General features: G+C 41.9%; 1 protein-coding gene across 3 annotated transcripts in view; it reads left to right on the forward strand.

The window, feature by feature from the left end:
• Nucleotides 1–21,436, forward strand: part of CCDC170 (coiled-coil domain containing 170) — a 124,075-nt gene extending 102,639 nt beyond the window's left edge. For 2 of the 3 annotated variants that reach the window (XM_014605499.3, XM_019488311.2), the window contains 3 exons: nucleotides 165–407; nucleotides 919–1,155; nucleotides 15,255–19,305. In XM_014605499.3, the coding sequence (XP_014460985.1) occupies nucleotides 165–407; nucleotides 919–1,155; nucleotides 15,255–15,455 (681 nt within the window). In that variant the 3' untranslated portion in view covers nucleotides 15,456–19,305. Of the gene's footprint in view, nucleotides 1–164; nucleotides 408–918; nucleotides 1,156–15,254; nucleotides 19,306–19,541 lie in introns of those variants that run through there. The other variant, XR_002090546.2, reaches the window with a different exon arrangement.
• The last annotated feature ends 817 nt before the right edge of the window (nucleotides 21,437–22,253 follow it).

The following is a 22,253-nucleotide window of genomic DNA, read 5'->3' on the forward strand; positions in this document are numbered from 1 at the left end:
GAATCGTACAGAGCTTTTTAAGAGAGGAGGAGGAGGAGGAGTTCAAATTTAGAGAAATGTGCCATAGAAGGACCAAACTTACTATGATAGTTCATGCACATGCAATGGATGTTGAAGTTATTCTTGTTTGCTTGCTTTAAATTTCCTTGTTCTCTTAAAAACAGTTGAAGACTCAGAAAGAAAAGCTTGAGAGCAAAGAGCTGCACATGAATCTTCTGCGGCAGAAAATCTCTCAGCTGGAAGAAGAGAAACAAGTGCGAACAGCCTTGGCTGTGGAGAGAGATGAGGCCAACCTCACTATCAGAAAGTTGCATAAGAAGGCAGAGAGGTTACAGAAGGAGCTGGACTTGGCAAGAGAATCTAACACTGACCTGAAAGCCAAATTGTCTGAAACCAGTGAACTTAAGGTGAAGTACAACGATACCTTTCACCAGAGACTAACAAAGGAAAAAGCATATCAATGCAGAACTGGTAAACCTATCTGTTTTAGGAAAAAGAAGTTTAATAATGTCAAAATATCTTTGATATTTCAGAATCTATCATGCGTCTTTAAGAAATGTATAATATTGTTCAAAAGATTTCAGGTTAATATGATGGCATGTAAAATACCAAACATGCTCACATTCTTACTTGTAATGATGGCTAAAATTTAAATTAGTCCTGCAGATCGTGCTTTATTTTATCTTAGAAAATCTGCTTTACTTTGAGCCTGGGAGAAGACACTTTAAAACAGGCAAAGTTTTGGCTTTTTCACTGTTCTGTGTGTTTTCAAAATGTTTGTTGTATTATAATAGTGAAAACAGCCTTTTTAAGCTCAACTGAGCAGATACGCATTCTTGAGGAGCCATTTTTAATATTTGGTTTTCACTGATGAAAGTGTGAAGAATGTAATATTTCTTTGTGGATTGTTTATTTTAGATTAAAACCCTTGAACAGAACAGAGCCATAGAGGAGCTAAAGAAGTCCCAAGGCAAGCTGGGAAAGATGAAAGAGAAGGCTGAAAAGCAGCTGATCGCTGTCAAATCAGAACTACATTTAATGGAGCATGAAGCTAAGGAGGATAAAGAAAGAGCCAGAAATATGCTAGAAGCAACAAACAGTGAAGTGAAGGCACTTAAAACAACCTTGGCAGAGGTAACAAAGAGAGAGAAACAGGTAGGTATAAATGTGATTGACAACTGAGAGATGTCATTTAGAACATGGGAACTTGCTATGTGGACTAATTATCCTGCCAACCTGGGAACTTGTGTTTAGAATTTATTGATGTGATTTTGCAGTGGCTGCACTATCTGTGAGTGGCAAAACCATCAGTGGAGTTATGCAAATATAAGAATAGTAGAAGAACATTTTGTCATTTTTCACATCATGTTTTCAGTTTATATCAAATTTTGGATGTAAACAATGATTTAGAACTTCAACTACTACTTATTTGCTCTGTCTTTCATGCATCTCGTCTTGTAAAATCTAGTTACCTTATAGCTAAATACAAGCCACAAAGTCATGAAAATCTAAAGTGTGTTATAATATTTCTAGAAGCAATCTCATGCAACTTTTTATAACAAATGTTATGTGAAAGTGATTTTAAAACGTGATACCCCATGAACTTTCTAATACATAGATGTAAAATGCATTAATCTGATATTTTAGAATCTAAGGATGTCTTTACATGTTCTACAGAGTGGAGATGGGGAGGAGGGCGCTTTAATTACAGCAGCTCTGAGAGCAGCGTCACATGTATTTAGCATCCCACACTTCAAAATGGCAACACAAGCACTTAACTGAAGCTCATTTGATAAGCTTTAGTTAAAGCATCCCTGCAGTCATTTTGAAGCATAGTGACAGTGAATACATGTGATGCAGATGCTGCTGGAGCAAGCTAATTACTGTGCTTCAGCAGACTTGATTAATTTAGCATGTATTGGAGCAGACATTTGGCACGTGTATAGGTGCCCTAAGAGGTGAGATAAGTGAGAAGTACAACAATAAAATTGCAGCTCATGACATATATATATTTGCCACTGCTTATTATATTTGGTGATCATTATAGGTAGTCTGTTTTTAAAGACTCTCCATGATCCACATTTTTCCTCAGGCAGTTTTTATTTTGCAGGGGAAAATCTCAGTCAAAATGGTTCAGTCACTTTCAAGAATCAGTCTAGAAAGTTTTGCCTGTGTTAAAAAAACCCTCTGATAACTTTTTTCTGTGAAAAGCTCTAACACCTGTTCACACTGGGAAAAAAAATAGAGATTTAGTAGCCCTGCAAAAGCACACCCAAACGTGATCATTATAATCCTTAGAAAAATTGTAGTTTGTGGGCTTGAGAGAGTACTTAGATTTTAGCAGATAAAATTCCAGGGCTTACTACTGAAGCAGGACTTTCCCTGTAATTGTAGGTTCCAGGTACTTTAGGCCAAGGTGAGGCCTGGCACTAGAACTGAGCCTGGGAGCTTGTGTCTCCTTGGGCTTGGTTATATTTGTAGTCTGGGTGTACATGGGTTTGTACTTCCCTCTCCAATTGAAGGAATTATTGGCAGGGCAGCATGCTGTGTAGGGACACAACAGCCCAGAGGCTGCCTCCATCCCCTCTAGAGTGAGGTCCAGTCAATCGATTACTTAACTGTATACAGATTTATTATTACAGCAAAACCATTAAAGGGTAAGGACATAGATTATATATATGTACAAATTTACAAAACAATAAACCCTATAACTAACACACACACACACACACACACACACACACACAGAGTTATCATTTAAAATACAGATGATCAATAGAACAAACCAGACCAAAGGATATTGATTGGGCAACCTTATACCTCTATTCATATGCAAACTATTACTTCAAATTATTCACATAAACTGTAAGGCACAGTCCACAAATATAATCAGCAGTCCTTAGACTACCTGGGTGCCCTCCAGGGCAGAGGCCCCACTCCCAAGCTACCACTACAGGAAAGGAGGTGGGGGGGAACAAAAAGGAGAGGAAGACCCCAAAGACTCCTAAGCTCCCCTGCTATCACCCAGGAGCAGCCCACGTGGTGCCCCTTCGCAACTCACAGGGGGTCCCTCCCCTGTGGGGACCCGCTCTCCAGGGTAACTTACTACTCCACTGTCCTGGAGCCACTGTCCAGCCTCTTGTTCTCCAAGTCAAGCTCTGTTCCCCACTGGGTTTTCCTGCTGCCTGACTCTGCTGCTGCTGTCCTGGCTTAGGGCCACGTGCACCACTGTGTGTAGTGGGAGCTTCGCCTTGTGCTAGGGGTTGGAGGCCTGGACAGCCTTGTGCAGCACCAGGGCTCAGTCTGTTCCTGGACCCTCTAGGCAGCATCGTTTGCACTGAGTTGCTGCCCCGTGTCAGCAACTGTAGATCTGAGCCACCTCAAGTGGCTCCCAGGGTCTCTCGCCCTCTGTGCAGCGCCTCCTGCACTGAGCTCCCATCCTCATTCTGGGGGTTGAGGACCTGAGCCACCCCAGGGGCTCCAAAGATCCTGTTCCATGCACCAGCCTGTGTACCATGTCTCTGGCCGCATGCTAGAGGTTGCAGACCCAAGCTGCGTCACGCAGCTCCCAGGGTCTGGATGCTGTGTGCCAAGCTGCACACCGAGAGCCTAACCACTGGAGCCATGCTGCTCTCCCCGCTGATAGAAGACTTCAGGGGCTCTTCCTGGGCTACTGCTTCGCCCTGCTGAGCAGCTCTCATCAGCTCTTCTAAGCCCCGCTCTTCTCTGTTCTCTGTTCCCCACACATCTGCCCCTCATCCTGGGCACGCAGCTTCTTTTATAAGCTCCAGGGCTCCGCCCCTGAAGTCTTCCAGACCTGACAGTTTGCAGTCTTCAATCAGGTCTGGGGGAGCTCTTCTCTCCCTGCCCTCAGGAAAGGGGCGTGATGTTATTTCTCTTGCTGCCTCCTGATTGGTGGATGGGCTTCACCAATCAAAACAGCAGGATCTCAAGCTTGGGATTCAACCCAAGCTCTGAAAGGTAAGCCTGATACATATTGGTGCACTACTCAGAAGTATTATCCGTCTACTTGTTCAGCTAGTACTAATTCCCATGATGATTAGTTGGTTGGCTGCCTATGAGGCAGATCCTGAGCATATGACCCAATGCCTCTTGGGCTCTTTGTCTAGAAGGTGCTTACTGGTGCACACTCAGGCATGCTGCATCTGTACTGCTAGAATGGGCATCAGAGGAGATGAAAGCTGGCAAGGACCAGAGATGTATCCCACAGGCCAGAAAGCAGGAATCCTGTGGCCCTTGGGATGGGGCAGCATGACTCACCATGGTGAGGAAGAAGAGAAAGAAGATGGTAGTTTGGTCCCCTCCGGAGTGAGACAGAAACATGTATCTATCATTCAGACCTGAGGTGTGCTGCTCCCCTGGAGTCCACATCCAAGATACCATGGAGAGATTGCCAGAGCTCATCCATCCCTCAGACCAGTACTCCTTGTTGCTTGTCCATGTAGGAACCAGTAACACTGCTGAGCAGATCAAAGGAAACTACAAGGTTCTAGGCAGGAAGGTCGGATACACAGGTAGCATTCTTGTCAATGGCCCAGGTAAGGGCCCAGGCAGGGAATGTTGTATCATGGAAGTAAATGAATAGCTGATAAGATGCTGTTGATTCGAAGGCTGGGAGCCCTCTGATGAAATTTGGAAATAAGTAGGTCAAAATGCAAAATGTGCATACCTTGTATGCACATACAAATACAACGAGTACGGGGATCAAGCAGGATGAACTGGAAGTCGTAGTCTATAGAGAAAACTGTGATTTAATTGATATTTCAACTCCCATGACTGGAACATCAGCAACAAGGGGTATACTCTGTTTTGGAAGTATGGGTTTGGGGGAAAAAAAAGTTGTCAGGCTATATACAAATGCATAAGTTTGTTCCTAGGACCAGGAGGAAGCAAGAAGCAAATCTGAGTGTATCTGGGTGAAGATAAAAGGGGGAAGGAAGTCAGGAAGGAAGTGGTAGATCAGACACTCTTCAAGGAGATAATAAGATTATCCAAAAATGTGACATGGTACTAATGGGGGATTACAGCAAACCATAAAATGACCAATAAGTTCCCAAGATGTGTAGAGGACCATTTTTTGTTCCAGAAAGTGAGGATATGACTAGGGTATCATCCATCTTGGATCTCATTTTGGCCAGTAAAGAAGAATTACTTGAGAATGTGGAGCTGACTGGAAACTTAAGAGGGAAGCAATCATGGTATAAAGTAATTTATAATTCTAAGAAAGGGAAATCATGAGGTTAGCAGAACAAAGACACTGGATTTTGGAACGGCAGATTTCAAGTCACTCAGAGAAATAGTGGGTTAAATCCTATGTGTACACAGATTAAAGGATTAAGGAGCCTAGGAGGGCTGGTAGTTTCTAAAGGATATAATAGTGGAAGCTTAACAGGAAGATAATTCAACACAGTGAAACCATAAAAAGGAATGGCAGGAGACCAATGTGATTATACAAGGAGATTCTTAGATGCCTCAAAAAAATAGGCAGTGGAAGGAAAGGCAAATAACTAAGGAATTATGTAAAAAACAAGAGGGCTTAAAGGGTCACAGTCAGGAAAGCAAAGTAAAATAATGAGTTACACCTGGTAAGAGCAGTTAAGGACAATAAACATGGCTTCTACACACAGACTGGATAAAGATATTCAGGGAGGTTAGGGGGAGGTTAGATCACATTAAAAATGACCACCCAATCTTACTTAGTTTACCTATGTGCAGACTGTACACTTAGAGCCCCAGTTAATACAAACTGTACAGAAGTTCCAGGTTCTGATTAGTCAAAAAGAAGGTTAGATTGGTCAAAATATGGCTGACCCAATCTAATTTAACTGTACCTCAGAGGTGCAAAAAGTTAGACTGGGCACAGCTAGACCAATCTAACTGAATGTCTGCATGTGTTTGGAGTGCAGCCCTGGGTCGGGAAAGCCCAGCCACTCGCCCCAACCCTGGGGCTATATTTTTCCTACCTCCTTCTGCCACTGATTTATTTGTAGTGACCCCTCCCTCTACATCCAGACTGGAGACTGCCAATTCCCCTGCCCCTGGAGACTGCCAATTCCCTTGACCCTGCAAGCTGCTCCCAGTGCCAGAAGCTGATTGAAGTAAGTCGGAGTGGGGGAAGAGGCAGATGGGCTTGGAGCACAGTTTAGATTTCTGGGGTGGGAGTGCTGGGTGGCAAAAGTTAGCCCCTTTTGAGGAAGAGGAGAAAGCCTCCCTGATCCTGCCAACCCCCTCCTCCTGCCCCTGGACTCCACCAGCTCCCCCATGTAGCTGCTAGCCACCCCTGCCAGTCCCCCTACACCTGCTTGCCCCACCTCCCACCTCAACTTACTTCAGTTGGGCTCCTGGCACTGGTGAACCAGCCCTGGGAGTGGCTTGTGGGATCAAGGTTTGTTCAGCAGCATCTGGGAAGGCTGAAGAGGGCCCATGTGGGGCAGGGTTTGGTAGGATTGGAGAGGCTCTTCAGTCCTGCTAAACTCTTCCTCACCTGATCCCTTGATGCTCCGCCATGGACTCTGCTAGTCCCTGATCCCATCACCCCCCCTGGATCCCAACCTTCCTCCCTTCCCATGGACCCTGCCCCCCCACCCCAATTTACCTTAAATCAGGCTTCCAGCACCTATCTAGTCACTGAGTTAGATGGAGGGGAAGGAGGGGAATTTTACGCCCCCTCTCCCAAACTTCCAGGGAGTCTGTATGAAGTCATATTCTGCTTAAAAGAAAAACCAAGGAAGCTCTGGGTCCTCTGCTTACTAGCCAGGGTGAGCTATTAACAGAAGATAAAAAGGTGGCTAGAGCTGCATCTAGATGGGTAATATAAATAATGCAGACAACAAAAGGTAAGGGCCAAAGATCATGATCACTAAAGAGAGCATCTGCAAGCTCTTGATTAATTTGAATGAATTTGACAGCTGGGCCGCCTACCAAAATTCATGTCAGGACATTGAAGGAGCAGGCAGAAGGGATCTCAGACTTTGGCAAAAATATTTACGAAGTCATGGGAGATGGGTGACAGACCAGAGGACTGGAAAAGGGCTAACATAGGGCCCATCCCCATTTAAAAAAAAAAGAAACAAAAAAGAAAAAAAACACATGGGGAATTATAGACCAGTTAGGCTTATGTCTGTACCTGGGAAGTTACTGGAGCAAATTATAAAGAAAAGAATTTGTAAACATCTAGTCTGTCTCCACATGAGCACGGATGCTTTTTACCTAGGGATGTCTGTGCCACGTGCCCTTTGGTGTGTGGCAGGTTACCCCAGGTTGGGTAGGGGAAGCTGAGGCCAGCAACTGTGCTGGCTTCAGCAGCTTTACCTGTGGGCCTGGGGGCCCTGGAGCTGCAGCTGCAGTGCTCCTGCAGCTGGTAGCCTGGGCTCCAGCTGGCCAGGCTCCGGTTTTGGGCAGCATGTGCTGCCACCATATGCACTGCCCCACTTTTTTTTGGCATGCATTTTTTTGACCCTGGGATCTCCTGGGGTAAAAAGAAACACCCCGCGCGCGCCGCAAGGTAGCTGATCATTAGCACCCAGAATGGATTTGTCCTTGTCCTCCTTTGACAAGTTAACCTGTTGGGTATATGAAGGAAATGCAGTGGTCATAGTGTATTTAGATTTTAGTAAGGCTTTTGATGAAGTCACTCCCCTAGGTAAACTAGTGTTATGTGGACTGAAAAAAGTTACTATAAGGTGGATACTTAATTAGCTCAGTAACTACAAGCAAAAGGTAATTATAAATGGATCAATGTCAGAATGGCAGGAGGTTTTAAGTGAAGCTCTGCAAGGGTTTGTCTTAGGTCCAGTGCTGTTTAACAAGTTTATAAATGATTTGGATGCTGGGCTAGAGACAATAGTATGACATTCAAAGCAGATAAATGTAAGGTACTACCCTTAGGGAAGAATAATCAAATGCACAAATACAGAATTGGAGGGAACTGTCCAGTCAGTACTGTTGCTGAAAAGGATCTGGGAGTTTTGGTGGGTTAGAGACTCAATGCAAGTCAGGAACATAATGTAGTTGCTTAAAAAAAAAAGCAAAAAACAAAAAAAAGCAAATGTAATTTGGGGCATCAACAGGAGTATAAGACAGGTATAAAACAGCGAAGGTGATATGCCACTCCATTCAGCAGAGCTTAGGCCTCATTTAGAGCATTGTGTACAATTCTGGGTTTCATTTTTAAGAAGGATGTGGAGAAGTTGGCAGATGTCAAAAATAAAGAGATTGGAAGGCAAGTCATACAAGGAAAGGTTGAGAGAACTAAGTATGTTTAGCTTGAAGAAAAGGGCTTGAGGGATAGTGGGGGGCTTTTGAGGGAGAACAAATGTTTTCTCTTGCTGCAGAAGACAGGACAGGAAGCAATGGCTTTAAACTGAAGCAAAGTAGGTTAGATCACAAGAAATACTTCTTTACTGTTATGAGAGCAATGGAATAATTTACCCAGGAAAGCTGTAGAATCCTCTTCACTGTAGGTTTTCAGTGGGCTGTTCGGTAAGCATTAGTCAGGGATGATTTAGGAATAACATTCCTGCATCTGTGCATGGAGTTTGGCATGTGGATTTTGGGGTATTTTACAGAGTGACTGGAATTTTTTTATCAGGGATTTTTCAGTTTTCAAATAGGGAACATCAGAATTCCTGCTAGGGAGGCCAGTGGCAGGACCCAAGCAGAGGAGACTGCTCAGAGTTGGCACGTTGGACCCAGCTGGAGGTGTCTGACCTCCTGGCCAATTGGGGCCAGGAGGACATGCTTTGACAGTTCAAAGCAGGCCACCACACTGGGAACATCTTCTGGGTGATAGCTGCCCAGATGGCCGGGCAGGGGGCACACAAGGTTGTAGTGATGCAGAGGAGCAGATGCCTGTACTGGCTGTGCAGTCCCCATCTGGGTCACAGCCAGGCAGCAGCCCCCACTGCCAGACTGCTGCAGTGGATAGAGGGTGCAGGGAACTCTCAGGGCTGCTTCAGCAGTCCAGCTGGCACAAGGGATAGTGTCCCCAGGTATGAAGTGGCTGGGCCCCAGAAGCTCCTGAGAGCGAGTAGCTCTGAGCTACTTGCCAGGGTGGCTTTTTATACTGCTGAGCACAGGTGCTGCCCTGGTCTCTAGCTCCCCCTGATTGCAGGTCCAGGAGGAGCCAGGCAGGGTTATTTTGCCCCAAGTAGCACAATTTGCCCCACACCAAAGTGCATGTCTGGGCACATGCGCTGAGGCAAAAAGTCCTGGCTCAAACTTGCATTGCTTCTATTTGAGCTGCTGCAAGCGCACGTGCTTGCATGTATGGATGCGCCCATAGTGGCTAATATATTTAGTACAGTAGGTAGGGTGTGGTGGTAATGTTATTTAGATGTCTCTTCTTCCTGTGCCTCAGCTTACTGACTGAAACATAAGCCAAAGTTCTATCCCTGTCAGGATAAAAAAAAAAAGTATGGCATAAAATTAAAATGTCAAATGATACACAAAACTTGGGTTATAGGTGGTAATAACAATTGCTGGTTAGTATTAACAGCATAGCATGCATATTCCTAAGAGCAAATATATCACTGGGGTTGTTTTTACATTTTGTCTGGTTTGTACTTAAATGTTTATTTAAGAAACTTTGACTCATCTGGTAAAATGTAGTAAATAGGCACAGACTTCCTGGGTGGATTTTTGGCTTTTCATGGAAGATTTGAGTACTCTACTTAGTATAGGTGAGGGATGTGTTAAAAATTTCTAAGAAAGAAAGAATAATCATTTCTGTAGTCCTCAGAGGTCTGTGTTTGTACCATGAAAGGAAAAACATATTCAATTTAGTTGCTGTTGCTGCAGATTCAAGAATAATGCCACGATATATTCAATTTAATATCACCTATCTTAATAAGATTAGATTAAAGGGTATACACAAAAAGCATTGACAGCATTATATGACCTTTACACGCAATCAATTACAAAGTAAATTCCAAATTCCAAATAAATTTTGATGATCATTCAGCTTGCCCACTGAAGTGCAATAATTAATGCATGATAGGAATGTAAATTTCACAGTACTTGTTTATGACTTTGGTCTGTTGGTAGTAAGAATCTTTTGAGGCACTGCTTCTGTGCCTTTCCTAATGAGACCCCTTTCAACTTTCTTTTTTGGCAGATGTGTAAAGAAAATATAGCACAATTATCTATTTATTTCTGCATCACAAATCTTGGGCATATAGAGAGAAATTGTGTCCCTCTGTTGTTATTTTCCTACTTTCATGAAAATGTTACCAACTAAAGTAAAATTCAGAACTGTGCCCTCAGGATGATCTCTGTGAAACAATAACTTTTGCTGAAGAAAACCTTAAATAAAACTTCAGATGGTGAGAAGTTTTTGATATTTCAGCCAAACAGTCTTGTTTTTATTTTCCTATGTTGTATTGTTTTCAAAATTAGAAGAGATTTTTTCCCTCTATTTTTTTTTCTAGTTGCAGTGAATGTTTTAGTCAGAAATTGTATTAGATGTTCATAAAATGTGTACAGCAGTACTTCAAAGTAGACCACAAACATGCAGTTCTTTTACAAGGCACTGTAGCATTATAAAAAAAAGTATCCTGCATTGCTTTCACTTCAACTTTTCACTTTGCTAGAAAGATTTTCATTCAGACTGCCATGTCTGACAGACTGTCATTCAGAAGCAAGTCATGTTGCTCATATGTCAGTTTAAGGTATTTTGCTCTGCAGGACAATTAGCTTTCCTTTCAACTCTTTATTGAAAATACAGACTTTTCTGTTCTCCTTCCCATAGTCTTATTAGAAGGAAAGTTGTTTTTTCTATTAACATTAGGGTAGGAAAAATTATTTCTTTCTAATGTATGTTACTGTGTGATTAAAAAGATTTTACTGGACGCTCATTGGGCCTAGCAAACTAAGTTACAAGCTGGTAAGTACTTCCAGATCCCTAGGGCACCTATACACATGCAGAGAGGCTGCTCCAATGTGCTGTAATTAGAGTGTATCAGAGCAGACTCAATTAATTGAGTCTGCTGGGGAATGGTAATTACCACAGTCCACCAGACTTCAGCATCATGTGCATCAGTGTCCCCATGCTGAAAAATGGCAGTTTTTACTAAAGCTCATTTGATGAGGATGCTGATACATGTGATGCTCTAGGCGCTTGAATTAGAGCGGCTCTCAGAGTTGCTCTAATTAAAGCAACCCCCCCTTTCCCCTTCCCAGAGTACATGTATAAATGCCCTAAGACATCAACAGTTTGTTCAGTGTGGCCATTGAAGCAAGAAAAAGAAAAAAAGTGAGGAACTTTCAGTATATCCACTAATATGCATCCATTTCTTCTGAAATTAATCAACTTGTTATTTGGGAGTCTGCCTATCCAGCATATGAAGGTATGCTTGTCGTGTGACAAAGGTACAGTTGTAGTGTGGGCCACTTTACTCATGCTAATTTCAATTTAGCTAGCACAAGTAAGACATGATACCAAGGACTTCAAGGCAGACTAGCCAACCTAATATGACTTTAGGGACCCTGGCAGTCATACATAGCCTGTGATGATGCCCTTGTTTCTACTGTGTTTTTTTTTTTTACCAATATCAGATTAAGTTTAACATCAGTATACCTACCAATAGTACAATTCACCTTCATATAAGAGGCCCTTCATGGTCTTAGGGGTGTAGGTTGTAGCCGTGTTGGTCTAAGGACATAGGCAGACAAGGTTCTTTGGGTAAATCTGGTATCTTTTAGTAGACCAACTCAAATAGTTGGAAAAATTCTTCTTTGCAAACTTTCGGGTACAATTACTCTTCATCAGGCAGAGGAAGCGTTTGCAGATGGTCTATGCTCTTCCTGGATGAAGTAGTAAAGCAGCCAGAGGGCAGTATATGCACAAGAAAGCCAGTCAGTTAAAATGTAAATTGAGGTAGTCAGTAGGTCAGAGAGAGTTGCGGGGTGAGTGGGGAAGGAATGGCTTTCTTGCATATGTACTGGCTTCTGGCTGCTCCATCCAGAAACAGCACAGACCATCTGTAGATGCTTCTTCAGGCTGAGGAAGCATTTTCAGATACTTCTTCAGCCTGAGGAAGGGTAATTATACCCGAAAGCTTGCAAAGAAGAATTTTTCCAACTATTTGAGTTGGTCTAATAAAAGATATTGGATTTACCCAAAGGACTTTGTCTGTCCAAGAGGCTTATGTATCCAAAATCTACAGCACTGCAAGGGATCTCCAGCCATTCAGAAATATCAGCTCCTGCTATACCATACTGCTCTAGCATGCTACCACAGTTACCAGAAATCCGTGGTCTTTAGGCTTGTCTCTTTCTTTCACCCTGCTAGTGCTGCATTATTGTAGCTTTTAATTTGCAACCAGTGGAGCTAATTTAGAATGAAAACTGGATTAGATTTAGATGTGGTATGATAGCTTTAAAGTTCTGGCTTCTAATTTAGTAGTGGCCAGGGTATTTAGATAGTGTTTTTTTATCTGGTAATACTTTCCCAAACCCACTGATTGTTAGAGTTAAGATTGCAAGCCATCCAGGGCATAAGCATGGTTTTCACTCTGTACACTTCCTGTCACAATGGGGCTCAGTCTAGCTTGGAACTTCTTAGAGCTACTTGAAATATAATTTAATAACAACAGCATGGGGAAGGGTAGATATTTTGTCTCTCTTTCTCACTCAGTTGTGTCTGAGGGGCATATGGGGGAGAGGGAGAGGGTCCCTGCACTTGCCCAGAACAAAATGATTTATTTAAAAAAATCACAGCAACAGAAATACCAAGTTTATTCTTCACTGACAGATGTAGGCAGTATGGAAGATAGAAGTCTGGGCATCTGTGCTGCTGCTTCTTTCTCCTCTTAGCACTTATCTTAGCTAGACTCTTTAATCGGGGAAAGAAAAAATCTGATCTTTTCACCTTTGAAAAATGACTCTGTAGAAATAGGCCAGCTTTACTCATCAGATATGTTCCCTGCATGTAGGTAGCATCATACCTACCAACTTAAGTGACAAAAATAGGTGTCACTTGCTTTTACTCCTGTTAGTTCTGAGTTGGATTCAATTGCTGCTTGTGCTTTACATGGAGGTTTTAATTAACTCTGCTTGCAGGGAATTGGTCAGACCTGTGAATCCCCATTGCAAAAAGAGAGAGTTATAAAAGCAAATCCTATTTTTAGTTGAATGTTTTGGGTAGGTAATGGATGCTACTTCCTTTGACTTTTTCATTCCACAGTGTGGCAGGGCACTGTTGGTGCCTGCCACTTATTAGGGCTGGAGCAGGCAGCAGCCAGGTGCTTGAGTATGGTGGCCATTTTGAAGCCCAGGATACATATATATATATAGGGTGAATCAGCAGTTTGCTGCGGGCAGCCTTGAGAGAGACATCAGCTGGCGGAGCTGAGGCTCAGGAACAGCTTGGAGGTTTATGGGCTGGGGCTATGAGGATGGAGGAGGCTCCTGGTCCTGGGCATGACCTGAAACTGCACCCTGCTGGGAATGGGTGGCCTGGTGGGGCTCTTTGTGGGAGAGGGGGAAGAGTGCAGGGAGGTAAGCAGCCCCAAAAGAGGGCAGAGTAGGCCGCCTGATGGGAAGGGATCTAGTTGGGGTATAGGCTAGAGTGTTATGGGGCCCAGTGTGGGGCTGGAGATGTTAACAACTGAGATGCCATCTGTGAGGCATGGGCTGCAGCATAAGGGATGTTTCAGAGCTGCAGATAGCGCCCTCTGGCATCGGGGCAGAAAATGGGCAGCCTCCCACCTGGGTAATATCTTAATCATTTTCCATCAAGGCATGGCAGATGAGAGAGGTGGGCGGCTAGCCCAGAAACAGGTGGGCAGGCCAACTTCTAACTGACTCTGAGAAGGCCTCCCTGTTACACACCGATATAACAATTATAAAATGCTTCAAGCCTTTATTTTTCCCTGAGTAACAGGCAGTCTGGCCCCTTAAGTTCTGCCTGGAGAAACAGATGTTTTTGTTTTGCTCATTTGTTTGTTTTGAGTGTGGGTTATTGTTTGCCAGGAAGGATGGCTGAATGGCTCCCAACTGAGCAAGGCCAGCTGGGAAGGCTGCAGGTACTTGACCCACTTACAGACTATTTTTTGGACTGGATGAAGGACCCATAAGGGAACAAAACCGATCTTCATAGGAGCAGGCACACCAGCTGGTAGTGAAAGACTGCACTTGATTTCCTTGTCTGTGGTCATGTGATACGAGTCCAGATTACAGAGTTAATTTCTCTGTGACAGTTATTGCTATTCTGTTTCCAGTATCTTTGGCTTCCTTTGCAGGCTTCATTGGTTCTTTCCTTGTTTTGCCCATGACATACCCAGCTTTCCATGGGTTGTTAGCGATGGGTTCTTGTCATCTTTGTCCCAAATGCCCCGCTATTTAGTGTGGCCCTGAAACTGTCTTGCTGTCTCCCTGGAGTGAAACATAAGACAAAAAGCTGCATAAAACTTAGCAGCTATCAATAGAAAAAGGTTCTGATGGAACTGCCTCCAAAAGTGATTTGAAAAATTAACATTCCTTAATACCAAGAGATAGGATTGTGATGCTGAAAGTTCCTTGTCACTTACCCACATGTAAGTAGAAGGTAATTTTACATTTTGTTTGGAGATTAATGACAATATGGAGATAGCTGTGTTCCATTGATTAGGTTTTATGTGGTGAATTAACTGCTTGTGACAAGGTTGAGAGGAGTAGTCTAGCTTTCATGGCCACCTAGTCTTAATTTTTTGCTTTAGTTGCCAACAGAGGTATCAGCACAGGTGGGGCCTTGTTATGTGAATGCCTCTCCATTTGGAGCTGGAGAAACGTTTTTGGAAAGAAGCAGAGGCTGCTATATACCCTTCATGTCATGTCTTCTCAACCACTAGGCATAGAGGTGATAGGTGCTTTGGGTCCAGTTTCCAATCAAACAAGTCATGTACTGACCTCCCCTCAAACGAAACAAAAAATACCCCTAAGAAACCTCTAATGTTTAATTGTGTAGAACTGTATTTATTTGGAGAACACTGAAAAATGTTTCATGCTGTCAGGAGAAACTGCATAATCCTAAAACATCCCTTAATCCCTCTCTTTATTGGCTACAGCTTCATTATTTTATGCATATGGACAAAACCAAATTATTTAATCTCTCTCTTCCTTCAGGTGTCTCCGTGTGTGTTCAACACACATTTTCTGTGTGGGGTGGTGGTGATAATGATGTAGATAGATTTTTTTTTTTCACGCCCCTCCCTTGGCTCCATGTTTAATTTGTTCCTTTCTTTTTGCTCCTGCAGTTGACAGATTTTCGGGAGGTGGTCTCACGGATGCTGGGCCTCAGTATTGCCAACCTTGCTCTCCCTGACTACGAAATCATCACCTGTCTTGAGGGGTTGATCCACTTGCATCAACACCATTTTGTTCCCTGTATCTGCCTCAAAGATGCATCTGTGAGGCAAGATGGGCGCTCACCAAATCATTTACAGTTTCTACACTGAACAACACCTTTTTAATTCATCTGGTTCTTATCCCTCTTCAACAGGCATGAGATTGATAAGTCAGTTCTGGATGAGTGGAGGAAATAGTCCAACATCATCACTCTCTAAACGTATGAAGTGAAATTCTGGTCCCTGGGGAACCAAATGGGAGTTCTGACATTGGCTTCACCTACAGTAATGACTATGAAACCAACTACAGAAAATTCTATCCTAACTTGAACTTCTTTTACTGAAGTATTTTTTATAAGGACTATTACACATCGCTCTTCCTCTTGTTACAGTGGTTAGATTTGTAAATTTACAGGTGTTCATGGGACTCAAAACACATCACCGTACATCTTGTTTGTCTGCAAGTAAGGTCTACAGGCTTGATGGATGGTATTCAGGGGTAGTGCTACCCTCTGCTGCATGGTTCCTTGGGGAGTAGAATGTGAAAGTTCAGTTGTACAGAGCTACTCAGAGAAGAAAGGTATATCTTCATTTCTGTTTCCCCACTTGCCATTTACCTTGCTGCCACCATTGCTAGTCTTTTTATATCTACTGTTCATGAACTTTTAACTAGTTTGAATGGGTGGCCAAAGGTTATTGGGGCAGGGAACAACATGTCTTTCTAGACAGTGAGAATTGCTCAGCAGCTCACATTACAACCAGAGAAAGCTCCCTTTTGCATAATTAAAGTGCTGCAAAGGCAGTAAGAAGATATGGACAGTGCAAGGCCATCCAGTATTCATGCAGTAGAACTGGAGGCTTGTAAAGGGCAAGGTTAACACACAGTTTTGCTGTGTTTTTTCTACCGTGTCATGGACATAAAACCTTCCGCTTTGTCTGCAGCTGATGATGATTCAGTGGAATGGTAATGGCCCAGCTGCCACTGACTTTTCAAGATCAGACTGCTTTGTGTGTATATTTTATGTATAGAGGAGAAATGGACTTCAAGTTGGATAGAAATAAATAAATTGTCATTGGAGGATGGAAAAGAACTGTAGTTTGGGGAAGGGGGTGTCATTCTTTCAATGTTATTCTTTAGTCTACTACTGACTTAAGAAAACAAAGGCCTAAAATGATTTTTCCCCTCAGTTAGAAACCTTCCACACACTATGTCCTGTCATATGTGGCACAGAGATTTTTCATAGAATCATATCTTATTCTCACTTTCTATAAGAGAAAGTCTTTATGATGCCATTGGTAAAGCAGCAGAAATCTCTTAGCTGTGGTGTTTTCTTGGCTGTTGCTCTTTAACTTGCTGCTCTTCATAATTAATTAAAAACTAATTTTAGAAATCCCAGCCCATCGCATCAAAAAACTGAATTATAGTAAACAATTTTTTTTTTTTTTTTTTTAAAAAGGAAAAGCAAGAGGATTAGGCAATGATGACACTTATTGTTCCCCGGAAATCTTTTAGTTGAAAGAATGCTAATAAGAGCAGTTCTAGCAAGTTCTTTATTAATGATACCATCTTAAAAAAGTTTAAATGATAAAACTGTCTTAATTGAAGAAAGATATTCTTCCATGTTCTTCAGATCTCTACTATGCATGTCTCATATTTGCATACAAAATAGTAATAATGGCAAATGCATTTATGAGAGAAATTCAAGGAACTGGGGTAAGAAATCTTACTCCACTCATTAAAATTGCTAGTCTGTATTTTACCAAAACTAGATTTATTTTAAAGCAAAGGTAATAATTATGTTAGCAGAGGGTTAGGACTTCACAGTTTAGATAGTTTATTTTTTGCTTGCCTCTGAAACATCAGTGATCAGTTGATCCTGGAAAAAGACTATTACATTTTGCAAGTCAAATCATTATGGTTATTCAGATGAAAACCAGTTTTCTTTCTTATTTTGTACTTATTTTGTTATTCAGATAGGGGTTAACTAATATTCAGAAATTTAAGGAAAAAACAATATGGGTTTTTTTTTCCAAGATACATTCTGCTACTTGCAGTTGTGGAATGTGAAGGTGTATCACTATAGTCAAACTGAATGTATGAGGCAAGTGGTTCCAACCTGTACTTTTTGTGTGTTCCATAATTACATACTTTACCAGCTAATCAGTGGATCACTCTATCCTACCTATGTTATATATACAATATACAGACTTGTCAGTTATTTTTCATGCACCCCAATATTCATTAAATATAAAAGCAAGAGAAACACACTTAAGAACATTGAAATATACTGCACTTTACAAGCAATAAGTTAAACAAACTATATTAACCATTCAAGGTGTTATGCACCCTCAGCAATCTTTAGAATTAGTCTCTGAAACCTCAGAACATCCCTAAGTAGATAAGTGCTCCATTTTACAGATTTAAGATTGAGGCAGATAAATTAGATGGCTTGTAATGGCCAAAGTGATTTAGTGTCTGCCAAGACTAGAACTTGGGTATTTGTGGGTCCTGCCAATCCTGAGATTAAATTTAGGGTGAAATCCTGGCTCCACTGAAGTCACCACTAAAGCTACCAAATGACTTTTACTTCAAGGCTAAAGTAATGACTAACCTCATGTCTAGTGGTTAAAGAAACTTACTTTAACTTCAGTTCTGACACTTCCTTTCATACATTATTTTTTATTTACAGTTTTTCAAATGTGTACATAATTGAATGCATCTCTCCCATTAGCTGATTGTTAATATTCACAGTATTTGCTTTTATTTTGGAAAAGCATTGGCATCTGTTTCCATAGCCAAATCAAATAAAAAGAATAAGTGAAGCAGTAGTTTGCCATGAACAAAGTTCATAGTGATTTTTGATCCATGCAGTCTAATTAACTCCTGAACAAAGGTTAAGCTGACTTTTATCATCTTCTTCCAGTCTTCGTTTCATATAATGTTTAGAACATATTTTTATTTATTCTTCAAAAGGAAAAAAAAAATTGTTTTAGTTTAAATCTTCTTTGAATCTTTTTTTCCTCCAAAACAAGATGCATCAACCCAAATGCACATTTATTAGGAGTTTATCCAAAGTATGTTTTTAAGAATGAAAAATGCATGGAGTGCCAAATCTAACCAGTTATCTAGAGGGCTAAATCATTGTTTTCATTGTGTAAATAATAACAACAAGTGTAAGAATTTACTGATTCACCTACTATTTTTTACAAATATTTTCCTTTCACTGAATTCTATAATTCAAGAATCCTTTGCCACAAAGTGCTGGTGTAATATACAAAATATAAAAATGTCAGAATTACAATGTGCATGTAACTAGGGGATGTTTTGTTTCCAAATAACGGGCCAAATTTTGTTCTTAGCCACCATGGCATAACTCTGGAGAGATTTAGCTGTAGGCAAGATCATTCTACTAGATCTGCAATGATAAAGTGGACAGAATTTAGCTCAGTGTAAAACTGTTTAGCCATTACCATTAAATAAGTTAGCTGAAAATAAACTACTAAATCTTTTCTCTCTCTCAGCCTGTCATTCCCTGAGCAAATATGTTTCTAATATTTGTGTTTGATAAAGTGCCTATTGTATCATATGTAACAAATCTTGAGCTAATAAAATCAGATGCGAATAGGATGATGTAGGAACACAGAAATGCATAACTATTGTTAGGATAACCTTTTTTTAAAAAAAGGTAGCTATGTGATCTTGACTTAATTCCCCATTTCTGAAAAATTAGTATTGACAAATGTGTTATAGAGCAAAACATTATATAATAAGGGTAGGGTTCAACAAGCACTTAGGCATGTGCTTAAGCTAAAAGTGTTTTGCTGAGTGGGAATCCACAAGAGAAAAGACAAGATCCCTGTGAATCAGTCTCTCTGATGGGGATGAGAGATTTTAATTATTAGTGTGAGGCCTCCTTTTGTACTGTTTGTAACCCATTCACCCCCCCTTTTTTTTTTTTTTTTTAAAGCAAGAAAAGATTAGCAGTTATCATTTGTCTGTGTCAGATACTAAACAATATTTAAGATTTCAGTTGGAGGAAGAAAGTGAGGGCCCCAAAGCTGACCAGATGTTAATAAAGAAAAAACTTTGAGTATGGAACCAAACATGAGCTTCTAGAAACTATGGTACAGCTCTGTGATCAAGTTACCATATATGTTGCATTTATCAGAACTGACAGGTGGTGTCATATTTTCCAGAACTGAAATAGTAAAGTGGACCATCAAGAGAGAACAGGATGAGGGTTGTGGGAGAAGAGAGAGACTCATTGAATAGACGCAAGTATCATGAATTAGGAGAAAAAGATCTCTGATATCACTGAAACACACAAACCAAACAAAAGATCAAAGAACCCACAGTGGTGGACAATGATGGAACAGTAACCAAGACTGAGAAGTACGTTCAAGCTTAATCATTTCCAAGCAGCAATTTTCAATTTCATTGAGTCATTACCACAGAAAGGTAAAGACCTGCTTAGGAGATTAAATTGGTCTTGACAAGAGAAGGATAAGCTTGGATAGCTCAACTAATATAATCACTGTTCAGGAATAACCTTAAAAATTACATAAAGTAAAAGAATAATAAAATAAAAACAAAAACAAACCGTTTTGTCTGAAAAAAAAATCTGTTATACTTTTCTGGCAATTTGAAAGGTCAGTTGATGATTCATAGAACTGAAAGAACATTCCATGTATAAATTGATTACAAAAGAAATCAGTTGGCCTCCTGAGGACCTTTTCAACCCTCATTTTCTATGTTTCTATTATTTTTTTTCTGTGGTTTCTTACTCTTTTCTTCTTGATTGTTCATTACCAACTGTTATGAGTTGATAGCCCTTTAAGAAAAGGATGAAAGTGCGGGGCCACTTCAAGGTATCTCAAGCAAACAAAACTTTGTAGACAGAAAATGCAGGTGTATGTATATATAGAGGGGAAATAGTCCTGGATTAGACATATGGGGCAAATCCAGATAAGCATGCACCTGCGCTTTACAGCACGTGTGAAAATGTTTTCCACCCTGCATATTTGCAGTGGAGAGCCAAGATTTAGATACTGGGTAATCCTGCTATCCAAAAACATGGTCCACAAAAAATGGGGTGGTGAGTGTGGCTGCTGTACGTGCCACCCAAAACCAGAACCTTGATGGCCAGAGCCATGTTCCAGTTGCCAGCCAGGCTCCGAGTGCTTGGATTGCTGACGTTGCAGCTCTGGGACGCCCCCAGGACCCCAGCTAAGGCTGGTGGGGCCAGCCCAGGTGCTGGCCCCAGTCTTACCCCATCTGGGTCAATTTGCCACACAGGCTGAGGCATTCCCAAGGGACAAGTGGCAACAACACAACTATGTGGGAAATGCACATATAGGCAGTCCTAGACTTACAGCATTTTGATTTATGGTGGTTCACACTTGCAGTGCTCCATCATTTACACCCCTGTCATTACTTACAGTGCCAGATCCTCACACTTATGGGAGGCAACGAGCAGGGCATGGAGTACAGCGGAGGCACCAGGGCTGGTGCAGGACACTTACCGGAGGAAAGCTCAGGGAGCAACTCCTCCCTGAGGCCATGTGCTCCTGGAGGCAAGATGGGGAAGGGGGCTGGCACCAGGGAACTGGTCCACTTCCTAGCTCCAACACCATATGCCTCATCGCTCCTAGAGGCCTGGCGAGGTGGGGATGGGAGCTGGGTGCTGGCTCCGCCAACTCTGGAGAATTGCTCCACTGGCTCTGGGGATCTGCTCTACATCACCTCAGGGAGTGAGGAGGCACATGGCATCAGGGCTGGGGAGCAGAGCAGTTCCCTGGAGCTGGTGGAGCCTGCGGAGCAGTTCCCCAGAGCCAGCAGAGCCCATGCCAGCAACCAGTCCCAGCCTCAGGGAGGAGCCACTGCCTGCCCCACGTGGGGACAGAGGAGCTTACTTTTGGTAAGTGTCCCACGCCGGCCCCATTGACTCCCAGTTCTATCAAATTGATTGTGTCCGGCCCATGGCCTTCTGATTAAATACAATTTTATGTGATTAGTTACTGCATTGCATTTTAGAAAGCTTTGTACTGTACAGTGTATATCATTTATAGTTGATTAAATAGTTGATTTAAAATATGGTGTTTATGGTCATTTCTATAAAAAGTTGGGCATCAGGCCCTTGGTCAGGAACGTAACCCCATATTATAACATTGTTTCTATGGGAAAAAAAAAAAAAAATCAGATTCGACTTGCATCGTTTCGACTTAGTGCCTTTTCTAGGAATGTAACCCACTGCAAGTGCGAGGACTGCTTGTACATGCTCATCTAGATATGCCCCCAGAGTCTCAGGAAGAGAGACTGTGCATGGTCCCCTCACTCTGCAGGGGAGAGGTGGAGACAGAAGGATTATTTGGTAACAGGCCTCAACCAAAAGAGGGAAAGACATGAAAGTTCCTTTTCAAGATTGTGGAAGAGGGATGGAAAAGCCCCATCCCTAGGTAACTTTGCTGTGATAGACTTATGTCCAGCCCACTGCATCTGGACCCGAGACATATAAAAGACCTGCTTAGGGTCAAGATTCCCCAACACACATAATTCATATACTGTATATGAAGGCTAGATGCTTTATTTCTTAGGAGTTTACTGGCTTCTCTCACTGAAGTCATAGTTTTCCACAAAAGCTATGGTATCACAGCCCAGGGAACTGATGTCTTTGCTGCTAGTTTCAGTAAAGTAATTGTGGAATTGAAAGAGCTGCCTCTTATGCTGTCCCTGTTCTTTTGGGTAGAAAGAAGATTTCAGTCCTTAAGTCTGGGTACCTTCTTCAGACACAAAATTCATATTAATAAATCTGAAGTAGAGTTAAATGTATATATTTTGTAAAGCTATACAAACTGTACTTTATCCAATCACATCCTCCAGCTCCCAGATGCATGTTAAAGTTGTAAGGT

This window comes from Alligator mississippiensis, chromosome 1 (genome assembly GCF_030867095.1).
Source record: "Alligator mississippiensis isolate rAllMis1 chromosome 1, rAllMis1, whole genome shotgun sequence".
NCBI lineage: Eukaryota > Metazoa > Chordata > Crocodylia > Alligatoridae > Alligator > Alligator mississippiensis.